This window comes from Notothenia coriiceps, unplaced genomic scaffold (assembly GCF_000735185.1).
Source record: "Notothenia coriiceps isolate Sejong01 unplaced genomic scaffold, NC01 NC01_scaffold00004102, whole genome shotgun sequence".
NCBI classification, from domain to species: Eukaryota; Metazoa; Chordata; class Actinopteri; order Perciformes; family Nototheniidae; genus Notothenia; species Notothenia coriiceps.
This window is the reverse complement of record NW_011336803.1, coordinates 240,355-253,845: the sequence shown is the minus strand read 5'-3', so window position 1 is coordinate 253,845 and position 13,491 is coordinate 240,355. Positions and strand designations below refer to the sequence as shown.

Sequence of the window (13,491 nt, the reverse complement as noted above, 5' to 3'; positions counted from 1 at the left end):
TCAATTAGATGATTGATTACCATGTATTTTTTATCTGCCAAGCTTTTTTCCTCTTTCATTTCCCTCATACACTTTTCTTTTATACATATATTTTAAGCCACGACTGAGAATGCAAAATACACCATTGTCGCATTTTACATTGTGTTCAAGTTTTTTACATTTTAATAATATTTAGCTACTTTTATTTTGAAATGCCTGTGTTTATCTTTCTGTTTTGCTTTAGGGTTCATTTTGTGCAAAAATACAGTAAAGCAACATAAAAAAATAAGTGAAATCCTCTCTTTGACAGGAATAATGAGGTCTGGATTGTTCCAAATGAACTTACCTTTCCTTATGTCACCCAGGAACACAGCGATCAGGGCCAAGGTGGTGGAGGACTGGGCTCAGGTCGGAGGGGTGCTGCTGATGGGCTACGAGATGTACCGCCTCCTGTCGACGAAGAAGAGCTTTGTGGCTGGGAGGAAGAAGAAGAGCAAGAAAGCAACGGGACCGGTGGTCATCAACTTGGACGAAGAGGACAGGCAGCAGGAACTGCTCAAAGGTAAGAGGGATGATAGGGACAGGGGGGAACAAGAGGGATTCAGAAGGAGAAGGAATGTGCCAAAAAAAAAGCGTTTTTAAAGATACATCTCCCTGTTGTCTTCCTCCAGGTATCGAGCAGGCGCTGGCCCGGCCTGGTCCAGACCTTGTGATCTGTGACGAAGGCCATCGCATCAAGAACTGCCACGCCAGCACTTCACAGGCTCTGAAGAACATCCAGACGCTGCGCCGCGTGGTGCTGACCGGCTACCCGCTCCAGAACAACCTGATCGAGTACTGGTGCATGGTCGACTTCGTCAGACCCGACTTCTTAGGTATGGGGCAACGTCAGCGATTAGTTTCAGGTTTTTTTGCCATATCTTTCTGGGATAAGCATGTAAATGTTGGTCATCAAAATACTTTGGTTTTCTGGTAATCCTCAAATTTTTTACGATATTTATTTCAGGTACGCGGCAGGAGTTCAGTAACATGTTTGAACGTCCCATTCTGAACGGGCAGTGTGTGGACAGCACCCCTCAGGACGACCAGCTGATGAGGTACAGGACCCACGTCCTGCACAGCCTGCTGGAGGGCTTCGTACAGAGGTGAGCCCAATAAACGACTACAGACATTTAACCCTCTTAGACCTGATATTCTTCCCTTTTAGTAACGTTCTAAACATTTTGACCTGTGTTGGTTCCAGGCGGGGTCACGACATCCTGAAGGACCAGCTGCCCTCCAAAGATGAACATGTGATCCTGGTGCGTCTGTCTCCCCTGCAGAGGGCGCTCTACACAGAGTTCATGAACCGCTTCAGAGAGGCAGGCAACAGCGGCTGGCTCAGCCTCAACCCCCTGAAGGCGTTCGCCGTCTGCTGCAAGGGTGAGGGTGAGGGGGGGGGGGGTGCATGGGTGTGGAAAAGAACACTACCTGGATACGACCTCTATTTAACATCTATGGTTTAGGCTCCTTCAAATGAAGTCATTTTATTTAGCTGTTTTATATACTTGTTGCTCTTGTATTTTCACTTTATATTTTTTCACTTTTTATTTAAATTATTTATTTGGTTACTTAGTTTTGTGAATAATCATTAGTGACATTTATTGGACTGGCTTTTTTTTTTTTACTGTTCCTCAGGTAAAAATTGTCCATGAAAAAAATAAAACTTGATCCGTACTACCAGGTAGAAAGTATTCTGGAAAAAAATATAGCGAAGCCTTTTCATAAAAAATGACACAATTTATCCTTAATTACAGGATCATTATTCAAAAATCACTGTGAAAATAGTTGTTTTCTTCTCTCTGAAGGCAGTCATTGTAATACAAGTTGCACAAGTTACCATTCAAGTCAACATGTTTTGGCACCAAAATTAATTCCTCTATATTTATCATACTTGGCAAATCCAGTGATTGCTACTTTGAGAGAGTTTTCACACCGCTGACTGTTTGTCGTTCTTCAGATTTGGAACCATCCTGACGTGCTGTACGAGGCGTTACAGAAAGAAAACCTGGCCACTGACCAGGACCTGGACCTGGATGACATCACCACCACAGGTCCCTCCCAATGTACGACCGCAACTAATCAAAAGTCCAAGCCCCTGGAGAGCCCCAACCCCATTGGTGGACTGAGCCTCAACCAGCTGCAGGAGAGGGCCAATCAGGTCATCACTTACGAATGGGTACGTTGAAAAACTGAGTGTGTTGGATCTTATTCAGTATTTTAGCTTCCTTTTACACAAAAATGCTGATTTTCAGGTACACCTTTTAACCCTAAATCTCAGTTGATGGTAAACAGAACATTGTGTTCCTCCTGCCTGAGATACTGCTGACAGTCCAGTGCTGCCACCCACAGCAAAATGAAGAAAAATACATAAATAATTATTTAACTACCCATTAATCCACACATCAAAGTATGTCATTTCTAAGCATTTAAGTCTGCAAAATGAAAATGCTGATCTCTTTCTGACATTTAGCGCTGCATGGAGCATTAATTTTGTTTTTAAGATCACATTTGCTAAGTTAAGCATTCAAATAAAGTTCATAGCTGTGGTTGTTATCTCATCCTGACTTATAAGGCGTGCAGAGCAGCTTTGTGAAATAAGGTCAACTATTCAACTGAACTATGAATATAAAGGTGACGTTTAATAGTACATTACATTTTAACAGTTGCCTTTCTCTTCACAATGGCCAGGCGAAGGAGATCCTGTATGACTACAAGCCTGGCATCCTGGAGAACTCTGCCAAAATGGTGCTGCTGTTCCATCTGATCGAGGAGAGCGTCAGGAAGGGAGACAAAATCCTCGTCTTCAGGTACGAGACCAGACAAAACAAGAGCGTTTCAACTGGATAATTCAACATTTGTTACGCAAATGAAACACAAAACTATAGCAGAAAAGATAACTCATTATGAACCTTCAAACTTCTTTCCGGCATGTGACCCAATCCGTAATGTTCCCAACCGTTTGTGTGCCTCCTGCAGTCAGAGTCTGTTCACGCTGACGGTGATTGAGGATTTCCTGGCTAAGAGACCTGTGCCTCCTTCACCCAACACCTCCAGCAGAGGCAGACCAAACCAGAACTGGGTCCGCAACCACAACTACTACAGTAAGTTCTCAGAAATGATGATTAAAAATGCTTTTCTCTTATTCAGTATTCATAAGGAGACAAGGTGAAAGGTTGTTTTGATCACAGTGACAGGTTAATTGAAAGATGGTCTAAATATGTGTCACAGTTTATTAACAGGGGTGCACATAACTTGTTTGCCCTGGTTCTCAAAGGAGCACCTGGAGATGTTGCTTGGTGCGCATCCTTAAAATGAAATAAACCGGGCCTTTTGAGGGGTACTTGACTTTATGAACGGGGGGGGGAGGGGCGCTAGTGAGCACGCTCATTAACTGTTCGCCCATGCCTCGCAGCAGCGTTACTGTGCGGAGCACATAAAGCAGATCCTTCACGCGATAGCGAGGGGTAGAGCTAGGGACCCGCCCAAGTAAAATCTATGTATGGGAAACCCTGCTATCTTACCAGTTCTTATGCAACGCGCAAATATCTCTCATCTCTCTTTTCTCTCATCTCTCTTTTCTCTCTCTCTCTCTCTCAATGTTGGTGCGCAAATTAGCCTTTTTTCAAATGATCCGGTGCTTCTTTTTTGGCGGGGGGTGCGCATGCGAACCTGTTATGTGCAGCCCTGTTTATAAACCATGCTTAACTAATGGTACATTCTATACTTTATATGTATATTTCTGACTGAGTGGTACTGCTCTCTCATCAGGGTGTCCGCGGGGTCTTAAAAAGTATTAAAAGTTGATAAATCAATTTAGCGAAAATTAAGGCTATTAAAAAGTATTAAAGTGCATTTTCCAGGTTTTACATTTTGTAGCTCCATAGCAACGACAACATGAAAACACCCTATAATTTACTGAAACGAACTGTCGGGAAACCCCTCAAAGGGCGGCCCAACCTGGCATAGCCGCCGTAAAATGCTGCTTTCTTATTTCTTAAGTTTTGTTGCCTTGCTCCCGCTCTGTGGGGGGTTGTTGTTGAGAGTCGGTTCGATGGGGATCAAAGCTGTCCGGTCCCACAATGCTAGCCAGAAAGCCACGGCATTTAAAAATGGCGCCAAATCGCGCGGCCCCTGAGACTGCACGTCGCTGACACACAACACCGCTGCAGTCGGCAGACTCTCTTGCCACGGTGGAGTCGTGGAGGAGACTCGTGGAGGAGATCGCTTGAGGAGTTCGCCGGAAGAGCTTCCCGCGCACAGGCACGCCCCGCGGACAGGAAGCCGCGGAGAGAGGGCGGAAGGAGCGTGGGTTCTCACCTCACACAGGGCACAAACGTACATAGTCCGGTGACAGCAAAGATCTGATATTTTTTAAAAGTAAACTCACAATATATCGACCAGCTAAAATATCAGTCCTATATAAGAACGAGAAAAAGTCTAACATATATATCAGTTTTTGGAAAACATGGCAAATGTGTGAGCATCGTCCGTACTGTGCCGGGCCAATTTAACCCACTGGTATTTGGTGGAAAGGGAGCTTCCTATATGGCAATTACCCACCGGCTGAAGTTCACCCAAAGTTTAATATATTTCAAGTTCAAAAGTTTGCTATTGTTTTGTTTTATTGGTCAAAATACTGGTTTTTATAATGGTTTCTGTGGAGGTTTTATTTACTGGAATGAAAGAGCACAGAGTCTACAGAAGCAAAAAAGCAGCATACTGCATTAAACCTGACCTTCACAGAGAGGTTGAAGTTCATGTGGAAAGGAGGCTTCAGTGGTCTGTCTGCACTCTGTTTAGTTGTGCTATCTTACAATCAATATAGTAAATGTGAGCTAAAGTGTGTCGCCAATGTAACCGGACTCGAAGTTGCGATAAGGTCTTAAAATGTATGGAAAGGGTCTTAAAAAAGGTCTTAAAAGGTATTTAATTTGACTTCAGGATTCCTGCATAGACCCTGTCTCATTGACTTACAATGAGTGCTGCCCTCTGCTGGTGATTATTGATAACAGCCAGACTTTAGTCCGTAGTTCTCAAAGGATCAGACAGAAATTCACAGATTTTGTTTATATTTTAAAAGGATATCTAAAGAAATATCTTGTAAATGCAGTCTTGGGAGAATTCATGTTTAACTAAAATAAAAGGAGTGTTACCACCACTGTGAAGAAAGAATTACATCCAACAGTGGGCTTTCAAAAATGTTGTTAGTAAAAGTACAAAAATAACATAATGTACTTTGCAATGCTGCCTAGCTTGTTATTACCTCCATACACATTTCATTATGTTTTTATATTAGTAATTTGAATTAATGTCAAGTATCTTAAGCTTTTAAATAACTGTAATGTAGTACAAAGTGCAATATTTGCTTTTAAGATGTAGTGAAGTATAAGGAATTAGGTAGCCAGAAATGAAAATACTCAAAGTACAAGTAACTAAAATTGAACTTAAGTACAGTACTTACTAAATGTAACAAACTACCACTAGTACAATATGTGTTTTGTCCACCAAGCTAATGTTTCAACCACCTTAAAGTAAAATGGGTTTAACTATGAACTAACTAAATGTTTGAATCTAAACTTGAGTCCTCTACACACAAATGTTGTTTTATTACCTATTGATGACATTCATTAGGGACTCTTCTAACTCTCTGTTGTGTGATGTGTTCAAGGACTGGATGGAAGTACGGCGGCCTCAGAGAGAGAGAGACTTATAAACCAGTTCAACGATCCGGCCAACACCTCAGCGTGGGTCTTCCTGCTGTCCACCAGGTAAAACTCACCAACACAATCAAATCAATGGAAGAAAATAGAAGTAAAAGTTCAGGCAACAATATAACAATAACAAATATAACCTGATTTCTGTCAGGGCTGGTTGCCTGGGTGTGAACCTGATCGGGGCGAACCGGGTGGTGGTGTTCGATGCCTCCTGGAACCCCTGCCACGACGCCCAGGCCGTGTGCCGCGTCTACCGCTACGGTCAGAGGAAGCAGTGCCACATCTACCGGCTGGTGTGCGACTTCACGCTGGAGAAGAAGATCTACGACCGCCAGATCTCCAAACAGGGCATGTCAGGTGAGTCGGAAAATGCATGGATGAGTTTGAATATGCCTTCAGTAGACAATTATTTCCTATTGTTCATACCAAAAACAGAATGGTATGGCGAAGTTTGTGAAATAAATCCTTTCAGATTGGTGACCAATAAAAACATGATGCAATTGCAAAGGAACATAAAATGCTTTTGGTGCATTTTTTTTATTTGATATCCTGAGAGTCCTGGTCGCATCAACAGCACAAACACGTTATATGAACCACTATGAATATGAAATCATCAAAATACAAAAAAGGAGGAAAAATACATACAGATCAGAATGGAAATGATCAAACATGTTAAAACACAATAAGCTCAATCCATGTACATTCAATACTGTTAGTAACCAGACTAAATATTCAGCTTTGCCTTGAAACTAGAGTTCTTCTGCCAAGAGCCTCTTGTCTGACAGAGTAAACTTGGACTGGTAAGACATATTGAGGCTGCTTAGGCCTTGCAGAGCTGTAGGAATCAGCAACAGTTTTTCACAATTTGTTCCTTTTTTTGACTTCTGTCTTCCCTTTTTCCTTCTCTCCATCAGACCGGGTGGTGGATGACCTGAACCCTGTGCTGACCTTCACCAGGAGGGAGGTGGAGTCTCTTCTTCACTTTGTGGAGGAGGAGCCGGACCCCTCCCAGGTCCAGCTGCGGCCCGAGGACAGCATGGAGAGCGTGCTGAGGAAGGCTCTGCACCTCTATCCTCGCCAGATTACTAAGGTAGACACTCGCAAGATACTGAGAAAAAAACACTTTGTATTTTAATCAATTTACTAAGAAAAAGTGTCATTTTTTATTCGACTGTAGCAAAAATGATTGACAACAAATCAAGTCATAATGGCTGTATCAATGAAAATGTTTGAATTCGTCAAACATCTCATTCATTATCCATCTTAGTCTTTTTGTTGATTACATCTAAGTTTAGAGCTACCCCAAGCAGTTGCATTTGCACGTCCTTTTATATTCATAACACTGTTTTAAATAGCTCCCAATGATCTACAGTGTGAGAGGTTGTTGAGTCACCCACTGTATCCTTGCAGATGTTTTTCAGACTTAACTCTCGTAGTAAAAGACTGAGCCTATAATATTTCAAGCTTGCTTTGTGTGGCAATTACATTTTCACCTCCAAAACTAATTTAGCAGATGAAGGCTTCCACATTGAAGCACAAAGACGGCATTGTGTTCCTCTGCTTCTTTTGAAAGTGTAAAAAAGATTGAGCGATAGCCAAAAGAAGCGTGAGTGTTTCTATAGTGATGTCACTTTGAGGGAACTTTGGGTTTTTAGCCTTTGCAGACCATTTACATGCACACAAACCTATATAACACACTATAGGAAGGAAGGGGAAAATCCCCCAAAAGTATAATAAGGCCCCTTTAAAGTTGTAGTACCAGATTTAAAAACAAAACTCGGTACCACTTTACAGTAAGACTACTAAACTACTAAAAAGTTTACGAATAGTTTGTAATTCATTTATTAATTATGTTTATAAGTCATTAATAATCTTTTATAAGACATGAGATAAACAGGGCAACTGTGACCGGCTGCTTGCCAAATAGTGAGCCCACATTTATCTGTACTGCTAAGCCTTNTAACTTGGTTTAATATGCCTTATATAGGTATGGTCCTACACTATATTATTCAAATATAGCATGATAGGTCCACTTTAATATAACTTAAACAAATGATAAATGGTAGTAACTCATTAATAACTGGTGATTTGTTTTACACTTTACAATGCTCCCTTTTGGCAGTTATAAATGTAACTCTAAATAAATGGTCATAAAGATATGCCAAGAAACATCAAGATGGAAGGGGGAGAGAATCAACTCAGTGAACAACAGATACCAAGGATGCTGGCTGATGAAGACAAAGTAAGCTAGTGCCAATATAAGGCTTAGTCATCTTGCCAAATAGTGAGCCTGTGTTGATGTATGAAAACTATGTTAGAACTGGTTTATAAATAGTTCTTAATGATTAATAAAGTTTTTACAACCTAATTATAAACCCTTTATGAATCCTTTATAAGGGTATTCTTATTGTAAAGTGGTACCCATATAACCTTTGTTTGTTAATATTCCGAATATGGAAAAAAGATTATTGACCATCACATCTTTATTTTATTGTCTCTTCCAGCAACCCTTCCCCCACGAGTCCCTGCTGATAGACCGCAGAGAGTTAAGGCTGAGCAAGGCTGAGAAGAAAGCGGCGAAGAAAGGATATGAAGAGGAGAAGAGGGCGTCCGTGCCGTACACCCGCCCTTCCTACGCTCACTACTACCCTGCCAGCGACCAGAGCCTCACCAACATCCCCGCCTTCAGTCAGAGGAACTGGTAAGTGCTTTCAGCAGAAACAAAAAAACTACTTTTTGTTCTATTCTTATTAGAAACTTTTCAGCAACAACTTATTACAAGTTTTTGAAAAAATTTCTGAAGTCTTGAGTTAAAAAAAAAAAAAAATCTGTACTCAGGCGTCCACCTCCTCGTACTGAAGAGAAGTCGGTGGCCAGTGTCCGTCCGGTCCAGTCGACTCCAGTTCCCATGACTCCCAAACAGGCGTCTGCAGGCTCCGCCCCTGGCAACGACTCATCAGAGTCCAGCCTCGGAGAATTTCCTGTCAAGTGCCTGCAAAAAGCCGGGGTGTTCGTACAGAAGATCGTCACCACTACTGGTAGGCAAACTGTTTACTGCCTGATCTTATTTTCACTATTGTCTCCTGTTCTCCGCCTCTTGGGTATTTTGATATGATAATTGATGTTTTTATATACTCTATAATATAAATGTGTCTTTTATAGACATAGTGATTCCAGGAACCAACAGCTCAACAGATGTCCAGGCCAGGATCACTGCTGGAGACAGCATCCACATCATCAGGGGCACCAAAGGTACAAAGACCCTTTACTAAACTTTACAAATATGTGCTTGATGGCTCTTATATTCAACTTATCATTGAAAATGTGAGAATTTGGTTTTCGCCAATGTTTGACATGATACTAAACAGAATAATTGTGGGTTTTCGACAGTTGTTCAAACAAAAAATTGTCTGCAGATTAATAATAAACAGATTAATTAGTTGTAGCTCTTGCCGCTTCACTGAGAACCATTTATGCTTAACTTAATGAAGCTCATCAGTAAACTCTGTGTTTACTGCCCTTTTCTTGCACCTCTGTCTGTTTTAGGGACTTACATCAGGTCGTCTGATGGTCGAATCTTTGCCATCAGAGCAGCTGGCAAGCCCAAGCCTGAAGAAGAGAGTACAGCGCCACCCAAAGGTAGGATGATCTATTACCAGAGCTGACTTCCAAACAAATGTCCCGTAAAGTTACAGTCATTGCTCACAGTAAAGTTGGTGCAGAGGCTCCAGAAAATGCAGGCGCTGAGGTAGCAATGAGCAAGACCAAAGACAGAAATACTGACCAATAAGGGCAGGGTTTTGGGAGGGGGGGCTTGAAGACACAGCCGCTAAAATGGAGCAAACCAGAAAGAGGGAGAAGAAAATGAGCATTATATAATTATAAGCATGCAGAAAAAAAATACTGACATTATAATATTAATAAAGCAGTCCATGTTAGGAATGTATTCCTTTTCAAGAGCTAATATATTGGTTCTTCTTCTCAGACTCCCAGGCCCTACCACAGGAAATGTCAACCGATGGCAGCAACGGTTGCCTGTCACTTGACAGGAAGCAGCAGACGCCCTCCAAGACTGTGCCCCGCCCCCTCTCCCCGGACAGCCCAGAGATCATCAGCGAGTTGCAGCGCTACACAGGAGCCGCCCCCCCCGCAGCCCAACCAGAGAGCCCCCCCACCAACCTGCCCTCCACCAAACTGCTTCAGACCAATGGCAGCACAGGGAAAACTCACCACCATGATGCCTCTGTCACTAATGTCATCCAGCCCAACATGGACGCCATTGACCTGAGACAGGGCCCCAAGCGCAAAGCCTGCACCCCGTCTCTGGAGGAGCTTCCCAGTAAGCAGCCCCCTACGGGCAAACACTCCTCCGCCCCTCTGGTCAACCCAGGCTTCTCCTTCCCCTTCAACGGGGGCTACAGCCTCCCTCCTCTGGGTATCAACACCTCTATGTTCTCGCCTTACTTCCAGCCCCCTCACACCCAGCTGAGGGACCCCGGTTACATGTACCCAGATCTGTTCAGCTTAGGTGGAACCGGCACCGCCTCCTCTTCCTCCTCCTGCCCGACGACCAACACCGCAACCTCCGTCTCATCTTCCTCGTCATCCTCTGCTTCAGTCAAAGGGGCCGGTTCGGTTCCAGGAGCCATGCCGCCGTTCATGCTGAGCCCCAGCATGGTGGGCATGGCCGGGATGCTCCCCGCAGGCTTCCCTCTGTCCTACAGCCCCTCCCTGGCCAGCCTCTACACAGGGTCCATGCTGCCGGGGGGGCTGCCGGGTCCTGCCGCCACTCCAGGTCCTGCTGGAGCCAGCTTCCTCTCCCAGTTCCCCTCCACTGCCGCCTCCAGCTCCTCCTCCTCTTCTCCTTCCTCCTTCTCCCCCTCGGGGGAGGGCCGCCGGGGAACGGTGCTGGTAGACGGCAGGAACGTGAGCAGCGCCAGCAGCTCGGATGATGACGACGATGTCATCGAGGTGAGGGGACAGTGACAGACCAATGATTTTTAAAAAGTATTGAAATAAGATCAAGTCCTCCGGGAGGAAGGTGTAAAAGGGCTTGTGCCATGAGGGAAATGGACAAAAAATGAAAATAAATTGAAGCGATGGCAAATCAGTGTTTCCCCTGTTTGCCTTGGAGAAACGGCCTGAATAGGGATTGAACACAGACTGGACACAGAGCGACAAATCTCAATGCTGACTATCAGAAGATAAAACCTGAGGAAGAAAATGAAAACCAAGAGGACTTTGGGCTTCCAAGTTTTCTCCATTACTGGCATTTAAAACAAATCACTGGACTGAACTGCTGATTGTGGGCCTGCAGTGGGTGTAGTGTTGATTTTAGAGAATCTAGTTCTGCAGCTTTGCTAAATGTCGAAACTCTTTCGCTTTTTTCAGCTTGTTAAAAAGATGATGGTAGGATGCAGTCGCTTACGTAAAAAAAAGGTTTGATTATTGGTAGTAACGTTCGTTAAATATCAGTAACTTGGTAGTGTTTGTTTCAGTTGTTGAATATTGCTACTGAATATTTCTTCAAATGGTAAAAAAGGTACAAAGATCACAGAAATGTAAAGAGCATTTTTGATTGAATTGAATAATTCACTGCCAGGACAAGGGTATTGTACAGTTGAAAAAAAGAAAAGTAACGAGAGCATCTTGAAGTATCAAAAAGACTTGTTGAGGATGAGGTGGGAGACATTTACTGAAACCTTAAAACTCGATTGAACGAATGTATGCTAAATCAAATGCCTTTAAACCAGGCCTTTTTTTGAAAAGTCTCCTATTTAGGCTTCAGACGTTGGAAGATCTGATTTTCTTTTTTATATTGATGTAATCTCTTATACTTTTTAGAGAAAAAAATTGCCTAAAAACAGCCAGGTGAAAATACGGGTGTGTTGTTGTGAGGTGTCCTCCTCGTAGCGGAGAAACCACCAACAGAAAATGCCTTTCTGCCTCCATCTTACTGAATGTTAACTGTGAGAGAGTAGAGGTGAAGAGAGACAGACGGCCACTGCGGCTCTCTGAATCTCACCCACAGTCTTACTGTAGCCTAGCGAAAAGCGATGCAAAACACTCACTCAAGCCTATAAATGTATACGTACGAACCCCCCGAGGAATTAACCCTGAGTTCTGGTTACGCTTGTGTCGTTACTGTGTTCGTATCTGTGCGTTGTTTTCTTAAGGGTTACAAAAGGAATCATTTAAACAAAATAGAAGCTTGTGTTGCCTGTTCTTTCTGTCTCATCTCATTCAACATTGTGAAACCAAACTTCTTTTTATTTGTTGGGGGAGACGATGTAGCTTTGCCAAAAACAAGAGCACATCGGAGACCTCCGTCGAAGAGGATTGTGTCTTAAAAGACCAAATAATGAAAAAAAACAGGATTTCAAACGCCTCCACGGCAACACGCTCTCTCTACTGCATCCTCACGAAGCACAGTGGAGACGTCCATATCCATCTCTCTGTATGACCTTGCAGGCAACACTGTACACTGTACTGCACTGTTATAGAGACACAAATCTGTATGCGTCTGTAGAAAAGCTGTGAAAGCTTCAGCATGTGACCAAGTTCCCCCTAGATTACCCATGAAGCATCTCTCTGATCCCCTCTGATCACACAAACGGATCGGCTACGGTCTGCACTGTCCTTAAGTGGAAAAATCTTCTCCTCAAAAACGGCTGCAGCGAAGAGCTTTAAAACCCACCAGCTCTTTTTGTGACATCGTCAAGTAAAGACATCAGCATGTCATCCTCTTTATCTTCCATGTTTTAGTTTACTTGTTTTTTTTTTGTGCTCTTTGAATTAACCAAATGTATTTATTTATCATGGTGCATATTTATTCATTTTTTGTACATTGTTTTTTTGCTCTTCTTTATCTTGTTTTTAAGATTTTTACAGTCACTTTTTGTTGTTACTACAGATGGAAACACTTTGGTTTCTGGTGATTTTTATTTTTGTCTTTGGGTGTCAATCTGCGAGTCTGACCCAGAACATGTGAACTTGTGCAGAGCCTGCGTGCGGATCAACCAATAAGTGCATTACTGTACGCATTATAGGTCGGGATAACTGTGATCAGATCTTCAGTACGATAAACCCAACAGAAGAACATCAGGGATACATTGGTATTACTAAGCTGTATTAAAAACCTTTTTTTTCTTGATTCTATGATCCAAGATTCTTCGTGAGAATATCAAGCTTCTCAACAATTGGGGTACAAATCTTAAATATTTAATATTAGGTGCACGTAAATGAAGCTCATTCACACGTTATGGGTCAGAAACAGAAGCAGTCCAACCACTTATCATCTGAGAGGACAAGAAAATAATGATATCAGTTCATTTAATTTACTTTTTTTTTGTACGGTCCGTTACTATTATCATCAGAAATGTCCATGGTGACATCCGAGGCGAGTTTCCTCCCTGTTGAACTGTTGTCAGCTCTGTGTCTGCCGCGCCGACTGACTGCTCTTTTATTTCACCGCTTTCTACTTGAATTTACATATTTATTGATACAAATCGATTCGGTAAGACGAGTGGAGCCGACCGTCTGAATTCCATTTTAGCCGAGGAGAAGATTAAAGCTGCTGTCTTTGAGGATTGGCTCTAGTCAAAGCCTGTTGTGTCGTTTATCAATGTGTATGACCTTGGATTACTTTTAGATCCTTTTTTTTGGTTTTTGAAGTTTGTAAATAAAAAGAAACATGTTCTAAATAACACTTTTCCTTATTTCTTTACATCAATTTGAGTAGCAGGCGTAGTGCATA

At 42.6% G+C, this 13,491-nt stretch overlaps 1 protein-coding gene across 3 annotated transcripts in view; it reads left to right on the top strand.

Annotated features, from left to right (window-relative positions):
- The window catches only part of LOC104942032 (helicase ARIP4-like), a 55,149-nt gene extending 41,708 nt beyond the window's left edge, over window positions 1-13,441 (top strand). For all 3 annotated transcript variants that reach the window (XM_010767220.1, XM_010767221.1, XM_010767222.1), the window contains exons 8-22: window positions 345-541; window positions 651-854; window positions 986-1,124; window positions 1,223-1,400; window positions 1,979-2,197; window positions 2,710-2,828; window positions 2,998-3,122; window positions 5,690-5,789; window positions 5,887-6,092; window positions 6,650-6,825; window positions 8,240-8,436; window positions 8,574-8,773; window positions 8,898-8,987; window positions 9,282-9,374; window positions 9,721-13,441. In XM_010767220.1, coding sequence (XP_010765522.1) covers window positions 345-541; window positions 651-854; window positions 986-1,124; window positions 1,223-1,400; window positions 1,979-2,197; window positions 2,710-2,828; window positions 2,998-3,122; window positions 5,690-5,789; window positions 5,887-6,092; window positions 6,650-6,825; window positions 8,240-8,436; window positions 8,574-8,773; window positions 8,898-8,987; window positions 9,282-9,374; window positions 9,721-10,721 — 3,244 coding nt within the window. In that variant the 3' untranslated portion in view covers window positions 10,722-13,441. The remainder of the gene's footprint in view (window positions 1-344; window positions 542-650; window positions 855-985; window positions 1,125-1,222; window positions 1,401-1,978; window positions 2,198-2,709; window positions 2,829-2,997; window positions 3,123-5,689; window positions 5,790-5,886; window positions 6,093-6,649; window positions 6,826-8,239; window positions 8,437-8,573; window positions 8,774-8,897; window positions 8,988-9,281; window positions 9,375-9,720) is intronic.
- Window positions 13,442-13,491: the final 50 nt, after the last annotated feature.